General features: G+C 36.6%; 1 protein-coding gene across 2 annotated transcripts in view; it reads left to right on the top strand.

The window, feature by feature from the left end:
• The window catches only part of Angpt1 (angiopoietin 1), a 239538-nt gene extending 213889 nt beyond the window's left edge, over positions 1-25649 (top strand). Inside the window, exons 8-9 of one of the 2 annotated variants that reach the window (XM_034517224.2) lie at positions 11042-11172; positions 23158-25649. In XM_034517224.2, the coding sequence (XP_034373115.1) occupies positions 11042-11172; positions 23158-23318 (292 nt within the window). In that variant the 3' untranslated portion in view covers positions 23319-25649. The remainder of the gene's footprint in view (positions 1-11041; positions 11173-23157) is intronic. The other variant, XM_034517223.2, reaches the window with a different exon arrangement.
• The last annotated feature ends 260 nt before the right edge of the window (positions 25650-25909 follow it).

Below are 25909 nucleotides of genomic sequence, written 5' to 3'. Positions count from 1 at the left end.
TACTTAAATTAGAAGGCAGTATAAGGACTTTAAAATGTCCCTCTCATCATAGTCTGCCTACCCCATCTATAGTTATTATGGGTAGATATTTAATTTTTTTATCTCCATGTCTGGGCTTGAATGGTACCATCAGGTTAGAACTGACTGACTGATTGATGGCTCTTATTAGCTTTGTCAGAAAAAAACATCTATGTGACTAGAAGAATAAAATATTGAGAAAATTGTGTGGGTAGAAGCATTTGAAATGGTTTGGTCAGGAAGCACATCTTTTTTGCACAAGTTTTATTTTTGGTTGGGATCTTTATTGGGAAGTGGCTTTTCGAAACATATCAAATGGTGGGACCTAGGAGACATGAACTCTAGACTTGGATTTGCTTCTCTGATCGACCTTGGACCATTTGCATCACTTTTCCAAATCTCAGATCCTGGGAGTAAAATGAGGAGGTAAAGCTTAAGTTGATTCCAAATCTACAAAACAAATTCATATGATCTGAAAAAAAAAATCTCCAGAGCTTCTCATGGAAATTTGAGCCCTGCATTTTTGGAGGTATTGGAAAACTTCCTTCACTTTTTTTGAGTGAAATGTTTCTCATTTCTCTGATCCTTGGGGCTCCATGGCCCTGTGGTCCTGGCGGGAACCAGTAGCAGATGTGAAATACCAAGAAGAAAGTTATTTCTGCAGAACTCCATTGCTCTCGTAAATATCTAACATAGGTTTCCAAACTCAAGTTTTAAAAGGAGTTTTATTTGAACTTGCAAAGCGTCTCTGTCCCCTTTGCATCTCTTTTGAAACAGCATCCCATTATGTATTTCAGCCCAGCCTTGAACTTATAAACCCCCTTATCACAAGCTCTTGATTACAGGATTCTGCTTCCATACCTGACTACAAAATTTCTCCCATTTAGTAGATGTCATAATTCTATTTAATCTGTTGCTTATGTTGTGATTATTTCCTAAACCCAGAGATAATAATTTTAATGAATGGAATTTACAGTATTCACTTCTTGCCTAAAATGAAATATTTATGAGGTACATCCACTTTGGAGGGTAGGAGAAGAGCTGGATATAAATAGCCTCCCAAGTAATAAAATGCACAAACACCAACAAAAATGACACGGCAGGAGGAAGCGGCCATGGACAATTTGAGAAACTTTGGAAGGCTCACCAGGAATAGTCAGAAATAACATAAAATGGGAAAATAGTAATTAGCTGGAAAATAATGCAGACAGAGCTGGTAACAGAAGTAATAGGATGTAAGAAAGCTAAGAAGCTAGGTTTAATGAAATGGAATGGTGTCCCATTTACTCTGAACACACAGCAGACATGTGTTCTCCGCGTCTTGTGAAGCCATGAGTCTCTGCATTACCTGTTTACTGCAAACAGAAGCTTCATTGCTCAATACTGAGCAGGACCAGTTTATAGATATAAGCACAAATATTTAGTAGGGATTTTGTCAACATATCCATTTAGCAAACTGTAAGTACTAGGTCATGACACCTTTAGACTTCCTTGATCATGGACCTCTGACTAAAGCTACAGTATTAGCCATAAGTTGTCTTCAATGGAGGCAGCATCAGATCCAATCAGAAATCATTTATTAAAACAAAACAAAAATAAACAAACAAAAAATAGGAAAAATAAAAATATAGATGTTCTTCCCCAGAATAAGAAAGAAACACAAAATTTTACTTACATGTATTTGTGACTTAGTTTCACATTCAAGTCTTTGGTTAAGAAATTGATTCAGATAATAGTTGAGTACTTAAGAGATTAGTTCTGCTGAGAATGAGCAAGATTGAGAAAAGCTTCCTTGAAGAAATTCCTGGTCTTTATGAAATGTGAGTGCATGTTTGTGGGGCAATTTTGAAAGATGGTGCCAGAGGAGGGAGCTTGGCATTCCAAGAAGATGAATATTGTGGTCAAAATACAGAGGTAAGAAAGGACACACCTCATTTAAAGAACAGCCACCATCTCCAATGTGGGGTTCACTGTGCTACAGACAACAGAAGGCCGTAATCCATACTAAAGGGATCCATGTTGAAGGGTTTGGAATTATACTAATTGTGAAGAGAAGTAAACACAGGCATGGTTTTGGTCTACAGAAGAATCTGCTTATCCACACTGGATTCCTAATTGCAGACCTGTTGTAACACTCTATCCAACACAAGAAGAGAAAGTATTTTTCCCCTGCAGGAAACCTCACGCAATGCCTCCCAATGGTTTCTAGCATCCTAATTACTCCACTCTGTCTTCAGTCTAGAAGATACTGAGAAGGAATTTTCTTGCTACTCTCTAAATAGAAATAATGAAATGGGAATATTTCTTCTTCCCTTAAATATTTTATAGTACAAAACATCAAATTAGGATCTCAGATTTTAAAATGGTCTTACTTATTTTCTGGTAAAAGAAAAATCCATGGTTGTTTGAAGTGGCTATTAACCTTGGGATTCTAGGCACTAAGAGAGGATCCAGCTAGGGAACCATTCATACAAAGTTCAGTCTGTGAGGCACATAAAACCTCAAGGGAATTGAGATATACTTTAAGGACCTATTATATGTTTTGTAGTGATTTTATGCCACATAATTCTTTTTTTTTTTTTTTTTTTTTTTTTGGTTTTTCGAGACAAGGTTTCTCTGTGTAGTCCTGGCTGTCCTGGAACTCACTTTGTAGACCAGGCTGGCCTCGAACTCATAAATCCGCCTGCCTCTGCCTCCCTCCCAAGTGCTGGGATTAAAGGTGTGTACCACCACTGCCCAGCTCACATAATTCATTTTAAAACTCAAATTTTCTAATGTAGTACTAGAATAGGCAAGGTACACTTGAAGTTGTTTGTTTTTGTTTATAATTTTGTCTTGAACTAACAACACATAAGTTTTGTGTTTTTCTAAACTTTAGAAAATAAAATTATATTTTCTTATAACTCACAAATAAATGTATGTATGTGAGTGTAAACGTGTGTTTAGAATCAAAATAGGGTTTAATCTCATTACTTCACAAAAGAAAGTCAGGAAAGTAGTATTTGATGTTAGGATTTTCTTTGAAAGAAAGTATGATCATCAATTTTGAAATCATACACATTTTACAACCTTCCATGAGAACCACTGAGAACTGACTTTTGCCTTGATATGAAAATAGTTGCTGTGACAGTGTTTCTAGTGTCAAAAACTCAAGGCATCTGAGTCTTGCAAAACAAAGCACCTTCTTAACAAAACTCTGGTAATTCCTCAGTGACTCAATTCCCTATCAAAACTGTTCACTTCAGTCAAGAATGATTGATCGTGACAAACTTTCTGGAAGTAAGCATGAAAATGAAAGGTCAGATTAGATGGGAATCTTTCTAAAGTTTCCAGTGTCCTTAACAAGTAAAGAAACACAAACACAACAAACAAGCAACAACAACAACAACAAAGTAGAAGTTCTTAACTCAAGAAATAAAACATTTTATGAAAAAAAAAAAAGACCCCTATGAGTTCTTCAAAGATAACTTGATTAAGGAGTAGACATTTGAATGACTGTTCTTTAGCTTTTGTGTTTGAAAATAACATTGACCTTAAACTAGGTAACCTGTCCAAAAAAGGACTCCCCAGTTGCTTCTTCTTTGAACCTAGTATTCTGTTTACTCTTTCAAATAGTATTAGACTGTATAGACCATCAGTGACATCAACTTCTGACCTCAGCCATGCAATAATTGGCCATGTCTACATCTCATTATGTTTACAAATTTTATACCAGACATATTCCTATCAAAGTAGATTTGTTTAACTTAGATTCAATCATTCACCTAACTCATGTTTACACAGTCTGTCTTTGGAAGCTAATTGTTTATTTACATTTATTTATTTACTTATTTCCTGGGTACAGGTGAAAAGAAGGAAGTAAGACCTTCAGTTAATGACTGACCTTATTGGTAGTTTTTTGTTTGTTTAATTTATATTATTTTGTACTGAGCCACTTATATATTCCTGAATCTTATTTATCTCTTGTATAAATTACTCTCATATAGTCACCTCTTAATCGGTGAAACTGTACACTACCAGTTGTTTTAATCTTCCTATTCACTCATTGTTTTCTTTCCAATCTTCCTTTGAACTTTTGCTTCCACTTACAGATTGGGTCTGTGATTGCTGATCAACATCCTAACAAGAGTTCTCCTGCAAATTTAATCACTGACTTTGATTTATACAGTTTCTTACATATGCACTTATAGACTTTTGGGAACAAGTAAGTGATCTTTTTCCTTTTGGAGAGTTTGGTTAAAGCACTGTTTCTCCAATACCTTAAAAAAGTGTTGCAGAAGGTTCATGGAACCTTCTCCAGCAGAGATGACTATCCCAAGATTCAGCACCAATAAACAGGCCTTCTGTTCCTTAACAAAGAGTATGAAACTGTTGGAAGAGAGGCAAAAATTCAATGCCCTGGATTCCAAAGGAAATTATCCAATTGAATGGGCACTTGTATGTGATACAAGTCTGTTCATAAAACTTGATGCTTTCATTTCTGATTGCGCTGAAGTAGTCATTTTACTAGGCTGTTTTATGAGTTATTTCCTTAAGTCTTTTTCTGTTGGCAGCCATAGACCAATTCTATATTCACTAAAGCATTTCACCAATACAATGTGAGTAGACCATTAGATCATTAATATTGGCTAAATGTCAAATCATGAAAAATAATGCCCTTGGGTCTTGAATTATAAAAGATAATTATGTTATTAGAGTTAGGGTGTTACAACATATAAACCATCTCTTGAGATGCCTAAAATTTAACCTCCAAACAATTTCAATTCTTAGTTTATACTGACTCAATAAATAGTTATTGAATGCTTATTATGTATATGGGACACGAGAGTTCACAAAGAAAGAAATTTTCCACTCTAGTCAAACAGATAAGGCATGTATATTGTTAATAATATTACATTAAGAAAGATGATGAGTTGTTTATCTATGTAATGATAGTTTAAAGAAAAAAAAGGGGTCCTGGTCTCTCTCAGTGGGAGAGACATGTGCAAGGATAAGTTCAGATCCCTAGCACCTACATAAAAGCTGAGGGTGGTGGTACTTCAATAAATCTCAGGTTGTATCTCAACATAAGCTTGATTGATTGATTGAGTTTAGAGTAATTGGATGAGTTTAGAGTAATTCTGGATAAATTAATAAAATGTTACATTGCATATATCATATGCAATATGATTTAATGATGATTTAACATCTTTTCTTGATGTTAGATAACCTTAAAACACAGTCATTCTTGAATTTCAGAAGCCTTGTAGGAAATCTTTCCATCCCACACATCTTCCAAAACCAGCTTGTAATTTTTTTCATTTAAAATTATTTAAAATAATTTTAAAAGTCATTTAATTAGAAGTAATTTAACAATATTTGCAAAGTCTAATACAAGACTCAAAGTCACCTTTATAATGTGATGAACATACATTCTTATATTATAAAAATGTATTTTAGCCTCAAATACAGAAAGTGAATCAGAATATACTAAGATTGTTGATATCTCTAAATAAATGATGACTGTAGCTCACTCAAATAACTGAAGGAATTCTCTTCTTTTCTTTTCTTGATGTTAGATAACCTTAAAACACAGTCATTCTTGAATTTCAGAAGCCTTGTAGGAAATCTTTCCATCCCACACATCTTCCAAAACCAGCTTGTAATTTTTTTTCATTTATAAACCCCTGTCATTCACTGTTCATCACTTGTATAACTGCCCAAGACACTTTGACATTGTCAAAGATGAAATGCCTGTGGGTATAAGAACATATATGTAAAATATTGCTAGGGATTATGCTGGTTTTATAAAATGGTAGATGTAGGCTTTCCTCCAAGATCCATGATTCTATTGGTTCTGGGTATTTGGTTATCTAACTCTTGTTCAGGAGGTACTGTGTCCAATTAGAGAATTGTTGGCTACCACAAAGTACACATGGCACCAATGCACCATTGGAGTAATTATGTCTTGTTGGTCATTGCTGTAGTTCATACGCACAATATCTGTTTAGGATTCTTGATTGCTTCCTACCTTTGTCAGCTTGCATGGCAACTCCTGGCACTATAAAAGAGAGTCCTCAGGGAAGCGACTTTTAGGTCAATTCTAGCTCAGATTTCTCTGGGCCCTGTGTCTGAAGTGTACACTGTCCTCAGCAACAGGGACTTGTCTTAAATCTCCAGTGGTGGAATGGGACAACCAATGGCAAATAAAAAGCCTATATGAATAAATTAGTAGTCTCTTCCACTATCTTGACCAAAAGCTTAAATTAGGGCTTCTCACACCTGGTATTGGGATGTTTGTTAGATACTCTTTGGGTCTTTGAGGGTACATTGTAAGCCTGAATGGAAATTTTTTATTTAGACTATATTTGTGTATTGATATACCAAAGCTGTATGTATTATAAGTGCTTTAAGTAAATAATCAGATTCCTTATGACTTCCAGATACCCTTACTGTTATTTTACCCTCCTGTCTCTTTCTTCTGGATTTATTTTTATCCTCTTTTCCTAATGAGGGCCCGTCTCTTGTTTCTACTTTCTCCTTCAGATTTCATGTGCCCTGTTAACATCTTCTATGGATCTTCCACTTGTTATTGCTAAAATAGTCCCTTTTTACTTGCCTGGTTTCTGGAAGTACCCCAGGTCTTTTACTCACATCTAAAGATTTGGAGCTAGGATGGTCAGATGAGAGAATTATGTGGTTTGTCTTTCTGGGTCTGGCTTACCTCAGTGAATATGGTCTTTTCTTGTTCTATCTACTTAACTACAGAGTTCATGATTTCAGCTTTTTTTTTTTTTACAGTGGAATAATATTTCATAGCTCATGTATGCAACATTTTCATTCCTCTAGGAATACACTCAGGATTGCTTAGCTTGCTCATATGGTGGTCTTCTTTTTAAATTTTTTTGAATATTTTCTATACTGATTTCCAAAGTGGCTCTACCAATCTGCATTCCCATCAACAGTGAATGAGGGTTCATTTCCCCCACTTCTAGTATTTGTTTTCAGCAGTTTTGTTGGTCTTTGCCATTCCGACTGGGATAAAATAAAATCTCAAAGTTGTTTTGAATTGCACTTCCTTAATTTTTAGGAATGATGAACAATTTTGCAATATTTCTAAGCCATCGTTTTGTTTTTTTTTTCTGTTGAGAATTTTCTTTTCAAATCATAGATCCATTTTTGAGTAGGTTATTTGTGGTATGGCTTTCAAAAAATCTCTATATGTTTTAGTATAATTTAATAATTTCTCTATATGTTTTAGATATTAACCTTCTATCAGACATATAGCTGAAATTGGTTCACATACCCAGAGAGAAGTGTAGTCGGCAATCTTGATCAAGGGCATTTTTTTTTTGCAATAGATGGAGACAATCTCAGAAAATTATAAACAATGAAGATATAGACTAGTGAATTCCAGTTGCAACTGATAAATCTGCAATCCAACTATAGTATCCAAAGCTTAGGAATCTTTGAGGAAGAGGGACTGGGAAAATCGTAAGAGCTAGAGGAACAGGGAGTTTTCTGTTAGGTTGTATCTCCTAAGAATGTCAGAAGCTATACCCATGAAATCTCACCAATATCACTTAGTAAACATTACCCAAAATCCATGGTAACATGGACGTGGAAAAGCCCAGCAGGACTGTACATGACACACAGAACTACAGGCACCTAAGCAATGCTAAGAGGAAGAGAAAGAGTCTTATCCAGGAGACAGCACACCAACTGGTTATCAATTACTAAACGAGAAGCTTTGAAACATACATGTACAAGTAACATTATACAGACTGACCAGGTTATATTTATGTATGTGGAATGCACACACACACACACATGCACACACACACACACACACACATACATACACACACACACACACACACACACACACACACACACAATTATTGCAAAGAGAGTTCATGAATTTGAAAGCCAGCAAGGAGATGCTTATGGGAGGGTGGAGTAAGAAAAAATGAGAATTGATTTAATTATAATTTCAAAAATAAAACACTCTAAGAGTGGAAATATCTTTCTTTACCAGAAATCTTAAAATTAAACAAGGTTTCTCTCTATGTAAATTATTATGAGAAATATTGTCTTTATTTCCATGAAGGATTTTACTTGTCTCCTTTAGTTGTCATAGTGATGCCTTCCTTGCTGATGATACCCTGCTCTTTCAGGGGTAGTTCAGGCTGGTGAAGATGACTAAATCAGAAACAGTCCTGGGCTGCACTGGTAGAGCCATGGTTCTACTTAGAAACTATCTGAATCCCTGCTACCAGGCTGAAAATGTACAGGGTAGAGTGCTCTCATCTGCAATTTCTTCAAGTAACTATGAAAAAGACAAACTACTTTCAAATGATGATGGGGAGAGATGGTGAAGCAAAAATAAAAATATCCTCTGCTTGTGAGTTACTAAGACCTTAAGTCTTAACGTAAGTTTGATAACTCACACTGCCCATTATTTAAGATTCAAGGCCAACCATTAATTTGTCATACATATAACTCAATCTTCTTTAGATGATGGAAAAAAATCTTGGCATCCTAAAAAGAGAGTGAAAATGGAAATCTTTTTAGCAGATGAAATTAGTGAGAAACTAGGTTTATGGGACTGGGATACCATCCAAAAGAAAGAGTGAGGTTAGCGAGAAACCTTAGTGTTTCAAGGTACTTGCTACCAAGACTGAAGTCTTGAGCTCTAACTTCAGGATGTGCCTGAGAGAGAAAAAGGACTTCACCAAGGTTCTCTTGCCATTGTTTCCTCTGATGTTCAAGTGCATGTGGTTGTGGTGGCACACACACACAGAGAGAGAGAGAGAGAGAGAGAGAGAGAGAGAGAGAGAGAGAGAGAGAGAGAGAGGAAAAGAAGGGAAGAAAGAAGAGGGATAGGGAGAGAGAGGAGGGAGGGAGGAAAGGAAGAAGGGAGGAAAGAAGAGGGAGGGGAAATGGAAAGGCAAAGAGAGAGATTCATTAAACCTATTGTGTGGTGTATAAAGACATTTGGAAGGCTTCTGCCCCATAATAGAGTGTATTATTACTATTCATTCACTAAGAAATGTGATAACTTTATCCTTCCAATTGTGAAATTTCTAAAAGTGAAGGGAGTACTATATTTTTCATATAGATCTGGAGAAGTGTAACTAATTTCAGTATATACCCATTGGACCCCATTTCTCCAGCACATAGTAATTGGGAAAAAATCCAAATGCTGATATGTTTTACAGTGGCTAGCAGTAACAAGCATTTTTCCTTAATTAGGAAAAAAATGAAGACACATGCTGTAACAGTTTTCCACCTATGTTTTTGGTCATATACAATTGTCTCCTAAGAGCATCTGCCTTTTTTGTTGAGTACTCCACTCCCATTCTTTCCTGCTTCATTATTTCTTTTCCTTTAAATGTATTTGCTCTGGAAGACTATTTTAATTTAATCTCATAACACATAATCTGTCTTGCCATCCACTTCTTCATGGCTGGACAAAGAAAAACGTGTTTAAGATTTCCATGGAGTCATTTGAAAAGAAGAGTCATCACTGATGGCTCACACTTCAAGTTCTATTTCACCAGAATCAAGGACAGTCTTGACTCTTAATTTTGTGAAGTGAAGGTCCACTTGCAATACTATCAGCTGACTAGACAGGCAGAAGTACTTTATACATAAGGATTTGAATTCAAAGGAACAGTCTATGATTTCATTAGTCTCAATTCAAATATGTTTTCTTACCTAATTATAAAAATATCTCACAATAATGGGTGGCCAGTCTTTCTTTGCCTGTAGCAATCATGGCTTTTAACTTTGGGTCAACAACTGTGACTCTGTTACAACAATGAACATATGTAGTCCTTGGGCAAAGAGCTATTCCTAGACATGAATTTCTCTGGGATCCATATAGAACTCCACAGAATCACAGTTGTCCTTATTTGTAAATTTCTTTAAATAATTTTGGGAAAGTGTTAATTTTATGAAATTCTACCTCTGTCTCCCAATGCAAGAGAATGAGTATCAACATAAGTATCTCTTTTTATATCACGGTCTGCCCCTGTGTGACATGCTAAGGACATGTCCAGGTACATTTCTAATGCAATCTTCTCTTGTTCAGGGAAAAAGTTCCTTATACTGAAGATATTAGCCTTGTGTACTTTAAAAAATATCACATATGAGTGTACTATGAAGTGTTTGTCAGTTTTATGTGTATGAGTATGGGTGTGCATGTATAGAGCTCAGAAGACAACATTGGGTGAACATTCCGGGCCTTTTACTATGTATGAAACAGTGTCCTATCACCATCTGCTGCCTACAGCAGGAGGGCTGCCAACCTGTGCACTTCTGTTCATCCTCTGTCTCTTTCTTCCTTTTCACCGGGGCAGAGTTCTCCAATGATGGGCAGCACTGCCCCCACTTTGTTCTGTGTGCATTTGGGGCATTCCCAACTCAGCTCTTACACTTTCTTGTGAAGTGAGACATAGAGTGTGTGCTCAGCAAATGTTTGTGTTGTGAGTGCTACTTGTAGACTGGGGACACCTTCGCCTTTTCTATGAGATGCATCAAGAAAAATCCTCTGTCAATGAGACAGTATAGTGGTTGCCTTAACAGTAAAATATTAAGAATAATATAAGTATGAGATATTAATGAAATGGTCTGCTGTACTGACATTCTAATGGAGATTTTTGTTTGGTCACAAGTAACTAGAAGAATAAATTCCATTTCTTTTTGTGAGCCCTGCATGATGAGTGAACCATGTGGATTCCTGTACATAGCAAACAATAAGAATAATACCCACTAAGCTGCAGTCACAGGGAATGGTAACCATTCATAATTTGGAGCCTGTGCCTTCTAACTGTAATCTCCATCCCTCTAATTCTCCTCTCTACCTCTCTAACTCCCTCTCTCTTTCCTTCTTTTATCTGTTGACTTTTGGTTCATAAAGTGATTTGTTGGAAGGGCTGAGTTCAAAGACAGAAGGAAAAAAGAAGTTTAAACACGCAACAAATTATCTTCTAAGTCATGTTCTGTCAAGTGGATGATCTTTCTTTCTGTTTTACTGCAGGTTATATTTAAAGGGTCACACAGGGACAGCAGGCAAACAGAGCAGCTTGATCTTACACGGTGCTGATTTCAGCACAAAGGATGCTGATAATGACAACTGTATGTGCAAATGTGCCCTCATGCTAACAGGAGGTAAGTCTCAGAGGCTGTTCCCTAAACTGGCTTACATTGGCTTGAGGTTTGGGGTTTCTTATCACTGAGAAAAGAGTGTTATCTCCTGGTCAGTAAACTGAAGAGTAAGTCTCTAGAGATCACTTAGCTCTGCACAGGGGTTTATCCTGTTCTTGAGCAGAACATTTGTGGCATAATTCAAAGTACCCCTGCCCCTTCATCTGTGATAAGAATGTCCCAAGCTTCATTCTGAGTGAATTTGTGGCTGCTTGAAGTAACAGGCACTCTCCCTTTAAGATCATCTATGGTTTGCTGTTCAAAGTGTATAGAATGCCATTTCTTACCAAATACTTTACAGTTATGGGGTCAAGCTTATTGGTAACATTTTCACATTGAATAAAAACAAAATGGAGAGGTGTATTTAAGCCTAAAGTTATACATCCAGACCAGCTTTGTCAGGGTTTTGAAAAATTTTTTAGCTGACATAGGAGATACCAATAAACAGAATTGTGTCACGATATAAGAAAGTCAAAAGTTTTTGTATAATTCCAAGTCTTTTCTGACATTTTGAGTGTGACAAAGAGAAACTCCAACTTTCTCCTTAAATAACTGTAACAATTATCCAGCATTTAATAATCCCTTTCTTGCCCAAGAAAGAGCACAAGATTTTTCTGAGTCTCAGAGTCCCTGGTAGGCAAAATAACTTCTCCTGTATTCAAAAATATGTTTTTCCTTATGTTTTGTTTCTCTTCCATTTTACAACATGTACTGATTTCTTCTCGAGAGGAATGCTGTAAAGGCTGCATGTTAAAATAACTTTATTTTTGCCTAATTGTTGACTTTTTAAAAAGCAGTATTAAAATGCTGTAAACATATAAAAAAATCTTTTAGAAGTTGTTTCAATAGTTGACTGACATACAGAGAATACTAACCTAAAAACCAGCGATGTAGATGTATTGCATCAATGGTGTAGGTTCTTTCTGGAACAGCATTGTCCCCTAAACAAAACTCTGTAGTAAATCTTGATCATAATGACTCAGTTTTCCCCACCCCCCTCAGAAATGTAATACCTTCTCTTATAGAAGCATAGGAATCCCTAGCATCAACCACTCTGACATTCTTACTGTGTTAAACTAGAAAAAGATTTCCCATTATAGTAGGGAGAGAAACTGCCCTTCCTCTGATGAAATGCATAGGAACTCAGTAGAAACTGTGGTGCATTGTGGACTGATGTTTATTTTTTAATTCTTGAAATTGCTCTTGAGTTTTAAATCCAGTACAATAAAATTTTAAGTTAGCATTTCTGTCATGCATTAATAGATCACAGAAAAAAATGGTTTTAGAGTAATGTTCAAGGAGTCCCATGTGGCCATCCCCTACCTTTCTGACACTACCAAATCACAGCCTTAAGAACCACTTCACCTAAAGTTACATTATTTCAATACAAGGTTACTCTATTACCAAGGACAGCATGGCATGAATCTGCTTCTATTATATTTACTATCATATTTCAGTTCTGAATGAATTATTCTGTCATTAAAATTTGACCTCATCAAGCATATAACTCTATCAACTGTACCTAAGGAACAACATTAGAAATCCGAGAATTACTTTAAAATGGTAGCCATTGATGAATCTTGCATCAATCTTCTGGTTCAATAAATAACATTATTGGTAGCTTTGTACAGAGATGTGAACATTCAAGTTCCCTGCCTGTTTGAGTGTTGAAACATAACTCATATTCTTTATGTATATTTTGACATATACATTTTCCTAGTAAATACATTCTTTGACCAACCAACAGGGAGATCTTTCAAAAACGTTTCTAGAAGGGCAAGATCAGTGTTCATATTCCTGTCAGGAAAATACACACAGGGAGAAAAGAGAGAAGTGCATGTCTCAGTTGGTGAGAACCCACCACATCTCTGAGTTAGGCCTTCACTTCTGCCTCATGACTGAACTCTGTCAGATTCTTTCATCCATAATTGCCCTTGGACTTGATTCTTACTCACTAATAAACAGATACATGGGGAGAGAAAATTTCCATGTATTGCTTGAGCTGAACTAGTCTAAGTAAATGTGTTTTTGTAATAAACACTACTATCCTATCAAATATCCTTCTGAAGGAACCCAGGTCTTGTAAAGCCATTCACACCGAAAATCTAAGCTGTGGAATTTTGACAGCTGAGAATTGGAAATCATAGGCATGAATGTCAATGGCCATCCAAGTCACTGGAGCATGACCTGGAGTGTATATCCTACAGAGCTACTACCCACCACTCACTGGGCCCGTCAGATTTTCCCTTAGAAATCTGACCGTTTTGTTGTCTAATGACTTTTCCTTTCCTTTTCTGTATAAATCATGTTTGAGCTCACTCCTGCTTGATAGTATCTCTTTTAAGCAAACAAGATTCTCCATAATTCGAAAGAAAGAGCTGGGCAGTGGTGGCGCACACCTTTAATCCTAGCACTTGGGAGGCAAAGGCAGGTGGATTTCTGAGTTCGAGGCCAGCCTGGTCTACAGAGTGAGTTCCAGGACAGCCAGGGCTACACAGAGAAACCCTGTATTGAAAAACAAAAACAAAACAAAAACAAAAACTGTTGGGGGCCGACTTTTAGCAGAAAGTGGCTATCAGCTTTGCAACCATCTTGAGCCATATACCCTGACATGTGACTTGGATTACAATAGCCTACAACAGCTGAGCACACTCCGATAATCTTGGTTTAGATACCTTGAGATTAAAGGTGCGAGAGATTAAAGGTGTGTGACTTAAGAGTGTAATTTAGAGATAAGATTTAAAGACAAGACCTAAGGGCATGATTAAAGGCGTAACCTGAAGTCGTGGCTTAGAAGTGAGACATATAAAAGGCTAGAGGCAGACAGAGAAAGCAACAGATTACTTGACATTAGGTAGAAGACACTTGGCTCTAGAGAGAACCAGACACAGCAGAGAGAAGACAGGTAGCAGGCACTTGGAAGAGAACTTGGAAGAAGTAACTTGGAACTTGGAGGGACTAGGAGCTAGGGACTAGGCACTAGGAACTCAAGACTTAGGACTTAGACTGAAGAATAAATGGGATTGAATTACACTCTGTCTGGTCTGCATTCTTCGAGTCCATCCTCACTCTCGCTCTTGCTGAACCCCGACCCCACAGACCGGAGCGGCAGCTTGGGCTGGGATACAGTGGCCGCCCAGACGCAGGGCAGCCCGGGCCTCAACATTTTGCTTGGGCCGCAACATTTTTTGGCCGCCCCAACGTGGGGCTAGTGTGGACCCCAACAAAAAACAAAACAAAACAAAATTGAAAGAAAGATCTTGTGGGATTTGTCATCCGCTAAAAAGTTCCAAGGTTGAAGTAAGATCAACTGCTCCCTAACTGTCCTAGAGGTTTTTCTTGAAGAACACTGAGAGGTTTGAGTTGAAGATGCTGCTGTCATGGGCACCCTCATCTGTTGAAGACTAGAACCAAAAGATGAATTTAACTGAAAGCAGATGCAAAATGGAGTATTCGCCTAGTTTCCTAATCTCCTTACATCTATCAACTTACTCCATATTTAATGAGTACATGTTATTAAAAGGAATCACTGCTAGAATAATGAACTGGATAGACTAGAGCTTGTGTCAATAAAAGAAGAGGTGGTCAGAAAAATAATGCACAAAGAATGACACAATTTTGAACAATAACAGCTTTATAGATATAATATAAAATACGATAGAATTATAAGGAACAAAGAAAAAACTTTAGAAGAAGCTTCCAGGAGCCAGTCACTAGAGGGAACTGCTGGGAGTGGTGTGCCTTACTCACTATGGACATTTGCAAGAACTGAAGAGAAAGCTACTTATTTTTAAAAATTTAGTTATGATCTTCCCTGTAGTAAAATATGGTATATATTTTTTTACCATACCCATGGTATAAATAGTCTCAACTTTCCTTCTGGTTCTGTGTTTTTGTTGGTCCATGTAGTCATTCTACTGCTAATAGAGAAAGACAGATGATAATGTTTTCAGCACATAAGTAGGTGATAATTCATATACTCAGCAATGTTGAGTTGAAAGGGGGCACACTGAGGTCTGAGGCAGCATCATGAATTCACATGTACAGAAGCAAACAGCAGACTGCTTTGTAGCATCTCACAAGTATGTAGATTAATTCCTACAGGAAGCCAGCAATCCTTCTACCCAGTTTAAATATTTAATAATTTTATGTTTCATTACAACATTTTATTACACCAGACTATATATTTCAATATAAATATTGTCACACAGACTTTTCTATTGAAATGACTTTTCAAATGAATACTCAGTAGAATGATTTATCAGCAGAGACTTATAAGCCAGATGTAACCATGCTGGGTGATTGTCATTGACTGTGTCTAAAGTGCAGTTCTGTGGAGCTCTGTCTGTGGTAGATGGGAGACACTGATAAAGAGATAGGGAACCCATTCTTAGTCATCAGGAGACTTCACTTTGCACTTCCAAATCCAAAGAGGGTGATCAGTTTCAGTACAACTGCTCAGTTTTAACTACTAGTTACAAGTAAGACAAAACAAGTGTGATGTCATTCCATGCACGCTTTTATTTGTCTAAATTATTGTAATTAAAATACTTGAACAAAAAAAATTCTTCTGAATCTAAAACTAGGAAAATAATGAGCTTCTGCTGTTAGTCTGTCACTTTCAAAGTAAACTTATTTTCAACTAGAACATAGTCTTTGGTACTAAATCAAGAATCTTCAAACTAAACAGTTGTAAAAGTCAGTCTAACCCTCAATTACTAAACTTGAGTTGTTCAATCAATCTACGTATCAAATAATTATATAAATAATGTTGTTTAAAAGTCCATAATAAAATACAATTATTAGAAGTTGCTAACAACAAAAAGCAAACAAGCATGGTTTTGTTTTAATTCCCTTTCCTTTTGTAAGTTTTGTTTCAATGTGAATTCCATATTTAGTATATAATACAAAAACTTTGTAAAAATGTGACCTAACCTTCCTCAAAAAGAATCTGTTGTGGTAGAAATTCTGCCCTCTTTTCCCACATATAAACCATGTCAGCTGACAGGTAAGACTTTCTAAAGCTAACAAAAGACATTTTTTTTCAGTTCCATCCTAAAAAAGCAGATAAAGCTATACACATAAATTTTTCATTGCATCCTAGGACTTACCAGATGCTCACAGTGGTGGATAAATGCTTACTCTGCTTGTGCTCCAACCTTGATAAAGACAGAGGGGGAAAAAAGCTACTTCTTCAAGTGATGTGGTGGTTGATGTGGAAATGACAGAATCCTTGGGAAAATGTAGTCAAGTTGGCATTTTTATTAAGTCAGAAGGGTCTGGGCAAAGTTTTATGAGATGGTTGGCAATCCTTACATGATATGTTTAAATGTTACAGATTATCTGAGGCTGGGTGTATAAAATCTACATTGAGTTTCTCTTATTTCAACTCACTTCTTAAATTTAGTGCAGACTGTACCTGCCAAAAACATATGTCGTCTGCATTTTAACTGTGTGCCACCTACTATTGGGTCTTCAGATGGCCTTCATGTGAGACACATACAATGAGTTCAGTAAACCTATGATTCTTCAATGAGTATGTTATCTGAGACTGTAAGGCAATCTCAAACTCAACAAAGTTTGTTTGTAAAAATGCAAAAAACTGATAAAGTGTGAGTGTTCCTCTTGCACTAAGTTGTATTTAGAGCATGTGATTGCACATAAGCATCTCACAGACACATGTGGAATAAAAGGATGGCTGAATATCAAGAAGAGATACCAGCCTCTAGGAATCACAAAACACAAGAAGCATTGACCTCCAGAATTTTAAGTTTTCTTTTTAAGGCTTCTGACTTTCATATCAAATTGATCTTCCTAAGCTTAGTGCTTAGAATTTTATTTCTGTTTTTCCAGTGTGTCATAGATTTGTGTCAACAGGGAGAATCATTTATAAGTTTATAAGAGATGGCATTATAACTATAATCTACTAGCTTTTTCTATAAGCACAACTAAAGTGATGGCAAAATGCTATAACTCCAGGCTAGTAGTTGGTTATCTCTCTTTCACTAGTATTATAATCCATAAGACAGAAAATAGGTATCTACCTTTGATTGTCTCACAGACAGTTTCCATTAGCTTAAGTAATCTGTGTTTCATTATTCAGATTCAGCTTACCCAAACTCTTTCAATTAGGGAAAATACAGACCTTACTCACTCCTTTCACAAGATCTGAGATACAGAAAAGTGAGAGGTCAATTGCCTGTGTTCACAGAACTAGTGTCAGATGTGTCAGAAATAAGAACTACACACATGTACTCAACCCTGGAGGTCATCACTCTACGTCCTGTATTGTTTCTGTTGGGAATAAGGCATTTAGAGAGAATGAAGGAGTTGTGTTTAAATGTTGAAAGAATATTTTCACAAGTGGTTCTTCACTCAATGTGCTTAAAGGTGAACTGAAGTCCATAGGAGGAGAAAGACAGTAAGAATCCATGTGCATGATTTAAATAAATTCATTAGTACTGGCCAGAGTAAACAACTTTTCATCATAAAGAAACATGCAAGCAAATGCATGTGTGTACACGTGTGTGCTCGCACGTGTGCACACGCACGCGCGCGCTCGTGCGCGCGCACACACACACACACACACACACACACACACACGAATGGATGATATAGTAGGAGATAAAGAAGGAAGACAGACAAATCTCTGAAAAGGCTCTTGACCAATACACAAGAGTTCTGCAGCTGTTCCCAAAGCTGGGCCATGTAGGGGGTGAAGAGCATTAGACATAAACTCAGCATGTGCCTTCTGCATTATGACCTTAGTAGTACCAATGACACCAGAGATTTAACTCAGTCTCACCTCATCCTCACTAAAGAAGATGGAAGTCTTTCTTTCTGTGGAGACTATTCTGCATATTGATAATGAGATTGCATGCATTAACAGTGGGAAGGAAAGCAACCCACAGATATATCTTTTCACTTTGCTGTATGTTTTACCTTTAACAAAGAAGTGCTGAGAGACGTTTTGTTTAGGATCAGAGGACTGTGAGAGTTAGATTTCCTGACTTTCAAATAAATTTGAACTTCCTGGGTAGAAAGTTTAGAATCCAATTTCTATTTTCTGGGCAGAGTTTCATTTATTGGTGATAAAATGTGAATTTTCTGCTTCAAAGATAAAAGGGTCAAATAATTCTAAAGTCCTGGGAAGCCTGAGATAGTTATTACAAAACTAACTTTTAATGAGTTAAGTGTAAATGAATTAGAAACATGCGTCTCGGATTTCTTATTAAAATATACATAAGGTTACAGGTTATAATGAAAAATACTTGGCAAAGCCTATGTGAAGAGTTGCCAGCCTTCAAACATCTGAGACATTCTATCAGTTCTCTCAGTGACAAATGGAAGCTGTTCTCTTCTGTCCTCTACTGTCTCACTGATTTCTTTTAAGCACAACTGTCTTTCCTGGGTACCACTTAGCTTGTGTGGCTATGCATACTGTATGTGTTTGTTAGTGCATGTAACCATCACCATCACGTGCCTATGTATGTAAGAGTGTGGCTGGCGTGTGAGTGTAGGTTGGGTATAGATCAGAGGTCAATGTCTTTCTTTGTTCACTTTCCACGATTATTTTTCGACACAGAGTCTCTCATTGAACCTGAAAGTCATGATTAGGCCAGGCTAGCTTGTCAATGAAGTTCAAGGTTCTGGTTGTTTCTACTCTAAGTGTTAGGATTAGCTCACCACCTTGTCTCCCTTTGAAAGTGGGTTCTGAGCATCTGAGATTAGGTCTCCATGCCTTCAGGCAGGCATTCTACTGACCGTGTCATCTCTTCAGTCTCCCAGTTCACTTCTGAATGCATTTCCTATTTGTTATTCCAAGGAAAACATAGGACAAAGTATAGAATTAACAATTTCTTAGTCCTGAGTGCTACAATTCATGCATCTCACAGCTTGTTGGGCAAACAGAGCTCTGTCTCTGTAGTTGTTCTTGCAGAATTTCAGGCAGGCAAACGGTATGTTGCACAGTAGCTACTGATTTCAGCCACTAATGCTACACACTTGTATTCTGTACATTGCCATGCCTTCCACCATCTAGATATATACATTTTAAAGATCTGATTATACTGAGCAATTTTAGTGAAAGATAAAAAGTGAAAAAAATTATTATAAATATTTGACAAAAAGAAATGTCCCTATTGGATAGTTTGTTTTAATGCATATATTAAAATCTTGCGTCACAAAAATGACTGCTTCCTCTACAGTGAAGTTGAGAATATTTTATAAAGAAACTGAAATTTGCATAAGAGATATTTACGTTTTGCTCTCTGCCATGTTAATTAATCATCTTAGGTGTCCTTAATTGCTATATAATAGTTCCCACTACCTGTGGCCCACTGAGCCTTAGATTAACTGGATATTTCAAGTTTGTATCCCTTATCACATCAAGACCTTCAATAAACAATATTAGGTGCAGAGATACAATGTTATATACTAAGATCATAGTGAACTGTACTCATTTGCATACCACTTATGTTCATAGTTTTCTAATAGACCCACTTGAGGAAATAATATAAAACAATGATACCTATAGCTTAATCTTCATTGTGACACTGTAAGGCATGTAGAGCATCTGCGTCATTTTGTTTCTACTATAACTCTTACCCTGCATGTCTATGTGACACTATGTACCTAGATGAAATTGTACAGACTGCCATGGGGAGTCAATCATCTTATTTGTTTCTAATTGTGCTGCAATATAATAGCACAGACATAGTCCAGGTATTTTGAGTGTCACCTTAGAAGAGCTCTTTCAACTCTTTGAGCATTGATGTCTCTTTAATGGAAACTGTCATACGTTGTAAGGATATTTGGAGAACAAAGTAAGAGACTGAGACCATATATAAGTATCATTACATAGTCAGTGATACATATTAACTAAGCAGTAAGTATCAAATATTATTATTGTTGCTTAGGATTTCCTGGCTGTTGACCAATGAGGTCAATATCAATCAAGGTTTTCTCTCAGTTCACCTCTCTCATGGCTCCCCACTGTTCACAAAAAGTTTCCCAAACATAGTAACTAACTCTGTGTTCTCTCTTCTATTTGTTTTCCCCAAATTTCCTTCCCACTGGCACTCAGCAAACCCAGCTCCTGGCAGACACTCTCCTGCTCTTCCAGGGTACACACTGTATTTAGAATTTGGTTTCCAGCCAATAATTCATGCTCCTGGATCTGATGCAAGTGGTAAATGAATATATTTTTGAAGCTTCTTGGGCAATTAGGGTCTCTAGCCTATTTATACAATACTTTCATTCTACAAATTCTAATAGCTGCCATCTAATTTTTGACAGTTTTTGTCAATACAAATGCCCTGAAGTCAGGAATATTGTTTTAATTAACTCCCCATCCTCTTTGCCTATCCATGCATTGGTAGGTGTGAAATTGATTCTAGACTAGATTTTCCCCTTCATCATACCATTCGTATACTCAGAATGGCTTTGGCAGTCCATATAGAATAGAGGCTGTCTCTGTTTGACTAAACATTTAAGCTGGCAGATCTGCTTCCTTTGGTTAAATACAAGTTCCCATTACTAGAGAATATCATACTTGTTTGCCTGATGGTAGACAAGTAGGCTAGCTAAATTATAAATGTTTGCACAGGGATTGTTCAGCTTTCTGAGGCCATTCTCCACCTTCATTTTCTAAAGGTCTTTGTGCCTCAGTGTAGGCTACGCTTAGGTTCTGTTAGTCTCTAGACACACAGGCCGGGCTCCTCCCACTTCCCAGTGGCATTTGCATTAGCTTGAAGAACGCTTGCTCATCTTCCTTTAGCTGCCTCCTTCCTCAGACCTCTAGAAACATCAGCTATGAGAAGCCCCTTATATTCATCTTGGCACTCCTGATCATAATCGGTAATGACCTTGTCACATTTTGTTCCTGTTTCTCACTCTGCATGCAGTTTCTGTGAGCACAAGAACCATGGCTGTCATGATGACTATTGCATCACATTTGCACTGAGATAAATCACTTCATAAAAAGAACTAGTTTGTCAGAGCCAGTGAATGAGAAGCCTGTAGCCTCCATACACCATTGTTTAGCAACTTCAACTGGGTGAAGTGTTTACTCTTACCACCATGAGCAAAAGCATGGGTTGTTTCATTCTGGAATCTTCTGCACTTCAGGTGACTATTTCTCATCTTGAGGGTATCCTAGCAGTGACAGTTTTTCTTTGACTGTCTCCAGAATGCCATTGTCACTACACTTACTTGTGTTGCTCTTGGATAAAGCATACAAGATAGATTTGCCTTATTTTCTCATAGGATATATGTGTCATATCTTCGTCCTAAGCTCAGCCAAAGGTGTCCCATGATGTTACCCTTTAGGTTCTCACTTTTTGGGTGGGCTTGTCTATTGCCACACATATTTTTTCTAGAACTGTTGTGACTTTCTGTAAACCAGATAAGGTTTACATTTGACATGAGTCCGTGGATGCAGCTCAAGATATGGTTCTGAGAATGTTCATGGCTTTCTTTTTTGAGTTAGCGCCTTTGCTTCAGACACGCAGGGAGGGAGTGAGGCAATGGCTTGCCTGAATGGTTAGGTACGGTGACAGGAGAGTTGGAGAATTGGAAGAACCTGAAAACACAGAAGCAGTGATGTTGACTTTCACTTTAGACTTTCACCTTGGTCTATAAAAGAGAATGTTTGAGTAAATCAACTTCTTAGAATATCTTCTGCAAGATAAATCATGTGTTTTTACTAAAAATACTGACCACATATTAGGGAATTGGTTATAAGAAAAAACAGACAGAATCATAAGGTTCCTCCTTTTGGGCCAAACAAGAGCTTTCTTGTCCCTCCTGTTTTGACCGTGTTAACATTCAAGCTGTGTGCATACAACACAGAATCCAGGACCTCTCAAGATTCCTTCGATATAACTTACTGCTCCTCTGATGGACTGGTGACAAAGGCATATTGTTATGCCCCTGGTGTGACTTTATATACATGGCCCAGCTGCATTAACCTTCTCAAGTTGAAAGTAAGGAGAACTAGTGTGACTTTGTTGAACTTTTCCTAAAGTTTCTGCAAGACAATGCTCATGTTACCATCAGACAGCAGCTGGACAACTTTCCCTTTCGTTAGCTATTAGTCCCTTAGGTACAGCTCTGCAATCAAATAGAGGTCAAGTGTATCCAAATAAAAATATTCTAGAATGTCTCTGGCATAAATCTCTCCCTAAAGACTTCAATAGTGTTACATCAGGAGAAAATAACTATGATTTATCAGAAAAGTCTAAAACTTTAGTTCATCAAGAAAACAGAGCTAGCTTGTTCAGTTATTCTAGCAGATTGTGTAAGCACTGGGCCGCCCAATAATTTTTGGGTAGCTTTCTTTCTACTATATTTAAAAACAATTTGAACAGTCATAGATGAAATATTGCTAAATGTAAACTATATGGCCACTATTGGAAACACTCCCATCTTGCTACAAATTTATAGACAGGCTAGATGCAATTTGAGTATCATAAACATTATAGTGTCCAATTAATTTTAGGATCAATTCTTAACAAAATTATCAAAATTAAAAAATACTTTCTTATTTTTTGAGACACGGTTGTTTAAGTTTCTGAATTTACTAATACATTAATAATTATTTTACTGTCAGTTAGAGACTTAAAGTCAAATTCTACTTTAATATCAGGCCTGACTTTATCTTAATAGCTAAGCTTAGAGACTGCATAATTATAGTGGGAAGGAAGTTTCAATGCAGTCACACAGAAAGTAAGTTTGCCTGAATTTCCCTACTTCTGGTTACACATACATTTTCTGAAAGTGTCACTAGGAACACTTCTGTTGGGAGGATACTGTTTCAGTGCTTCCTGTTTGCAAGTAATCAGAACTAGGTTGACCAATCTCTCATCAATCATGACATTGATTTTTAAGTATTAAACCTGACTTGCTTCTATTTCTTCTCATTTTTCTTTCCCTTGGCTCATTTTTCAGGTTGGTGGTTTGATGCCTGTGGCCCTTCCAATCTAAATGGAATGTTCTACACTGCGGGACAAAATCATGGAAAACTGAATGGGATAAAGTGGCACTACTTCAAAGGGCCCAGTTACTCCTTACGTTCCACGACCATGATGATTCGGCCCTTGGACTTTTGAAGGTGCTATGCCAGTATTAGAAAGCTGCAAAAAAAATAAGGGGATATTCCTGAATGAGAAGCTATTGGGAAGCTTCAGAAACAACCAGCATTGCCTCTCTTCCAGCAGCAAGGGGTTGGTTACATGATGTCACCTGGATTTGGATTTCTTGACCATGGATTTGGACCCTTCTGAAGTCAACTGAGTCTCCACTTGGGTCACTGTGTTTAAGTGAATTGTATCCAGAGAATGCCACTCACTGTCATGTTTAAAAAGGGAAGAAACAGCTCAGCTCGCTGCACTTCAAAGTGCTACTGGATCATATTTTAAATCTATAACACCTTGACGATAAATACAGCTTGTTTCATATAAACTCAAAAGAAGAATAAACAGCAAAGAACATACATGAAAAAGAAAATGGGAACAGGCTTGCCAGAATCTGTTGAAGATGGATTGCGGAAGTGAACTGGTGTTATTCTAGGAAATTCAGCTAACAGTATTTCCTGTCACGGTGCAAACAAGACATAAAGAAAAGCTTTGTCTGCTGAGTTGGCTAAAAGTTAGTGGTGTTCATCATGCCATTTCCAGTATCGTATTTACTAGTTGACTTCAGTTTTCCTGTGTTCAAATGCAAACTCCATCCTTGTAAGCTGTGATACATTATAGTACATGGAGGATAAGAGTTGGGGATAGAAGGTGCCTAAGGACTCGAGTTTCTGAGGATTCAATTTTGAAAAGATATAAAAATATAATCAAGAATGGATTTAACAGGTGAAAGTTACACTCATGCTACAGTTTTCATTTACATGAAATTTGATTGACTGATCCACAAGTATGTTTAGAGCCTGAGTATATGTAAAGAATAGAAATGCTATCATCCAGTTCTTAAAGCAATATGCATGAAATTAATGTCCTCATTGACAGTATATAGGAAAGCAGTATAAGGAAGTACTTGAGTTGGAACAGTCCACTGTACAGATCTTCTTGCATGTATTTGCATATGTGTGGCATTATTGTTTTTAAGATGTTTGTAGACCTTCAATTCTTCATCCAGATTTTTCGTGCTAATTTAATTTTTGTTAATTAACTGCAATGTACTTACTAAATTCATCCTATTCAAGGTTCATTTTTTATGAGTTATACTTTACAGTCTACAAATAATAGAAGATTTTAAATATCATTGTACATAATATGTTACACCTGTCCATATTAAACTCAATACCTGTTTAATCTGGAATATACAATGCTGTCCTCTACTGATGACTATAAATATGAGTGTTTAAAGACAGCTACTATACTATTTGATTAAATATATTACTCTTCACTTTTTTTTCTCCACCAGGATCTGTTTCTTCAAGCAATTTCTGTCATGTAAAATAATAGTAGTGGAGAAAATTGGCATAACTCCTAATATAAGAGAAATGTAGAAAAACAATCACAATCATTTGACTAGGAATTTTCTGACTGCTAGCTGCTATAAGTGCCTTAGTTAAGATGTTCCTATGGCATAATCCATGGCAAGTGAAGTTTTGGATGCAAGATTTTGTGATAACTTGATGTGACTGTAGTATTCTATCAAGAAGTGCTCTTTCTTGCTAAGTGTTCAAGGTTACAGGAAAAAAGAAAAACCACACACACATTCAATCAAACCTGATTTACCATGAAAAATGAGGACTAAGTGTAGGCACCAGTTCTGTTTTCTCAGAGAAGGAGAAGACTTTCTGTGATGTACATGTACCAAAATATAAACCTTGACAACTGTAGTCACAAGGCCTTAGTGGCTTTCCTCCATCTGGGAGAACAAAGATATTCACGGTTTTGAGAAAAGTTTTTTTAATGTTTACCATTCCATCTTTCTTATATTTATATATGAGCATAAAATACCGTTTTGCCTTACAAGTGGTATGTCCAAGCCTTACAGACGTTTTCTAATATTACTGACTCCTTCGCAGCTCTCTTAAGCCTAGCCCTCTAAAATCTTCCTTCTCATTTCGATGAAAAAAATGAGTATTTTTGTGATTGTGGTTCTTGCTCTTGTTGTTGTCCCCACAGATGTTTGAAAACTAATTTTGGATAAGGTAAACTTTTTGTCAATCCATACTACAAAAATAAAATGAAATGAGGAGAAAATTCAGCATGCTGTTTTGTTATGTGGGTTTGAAAAATAAGATATTGTTTTCAGTTATTTATAATAAAGCAGTATAATGTGTACATTGTATAATGCCAACATGTGTGTAGCAGTATGACATGCATAGCTTTTGCATTTAATTAATGCAGGATTTAAAAAATTAGATACTAGAACTTTGTCTTTAAATTTCCAATTCAATAAAAGTTGTGTCATTTCTATGAAAATTTCTTCATAACATTGCATTATTTCATTTAAATAAAATTGAAAATAATATGTGGAACTTCATTTTGTTTTAATTATATATTTTATAAAACTTAACTTTGCAACCTATCCAAGTATGGAATCACTATAAAAATTACCAGATGAACAAAAGCCTCAGTAGTTGAAAAAATTTTGTTCTGGCATGTGGTCGGTAGGAAAGCTTAGACCCATTACAATAGAAGGTGAAAGGGTTGGGGCTTGTTCCTGCATCCTTACTCTATGA

This window comes from Arvicanthis niloticus, chromosome 13 (genome assembly GCF_011762505.2).
Source record: "Arvicanthis niloticus isolate mArvNil1 chromosome 13, mArvNil1.pat.X, whole genome shotgun sequence".
Lineage (NCBI taxonomy): Eukaryota > Metazoa > Chordata > Mammalia > Rodentia > Muridae > Arvicanthis > Arvicanthis niloticus.
Note: the sequence above shows the minus strand (reverse complement) of the source record. Positions and strands in the feature narration are given on the sequence as shown.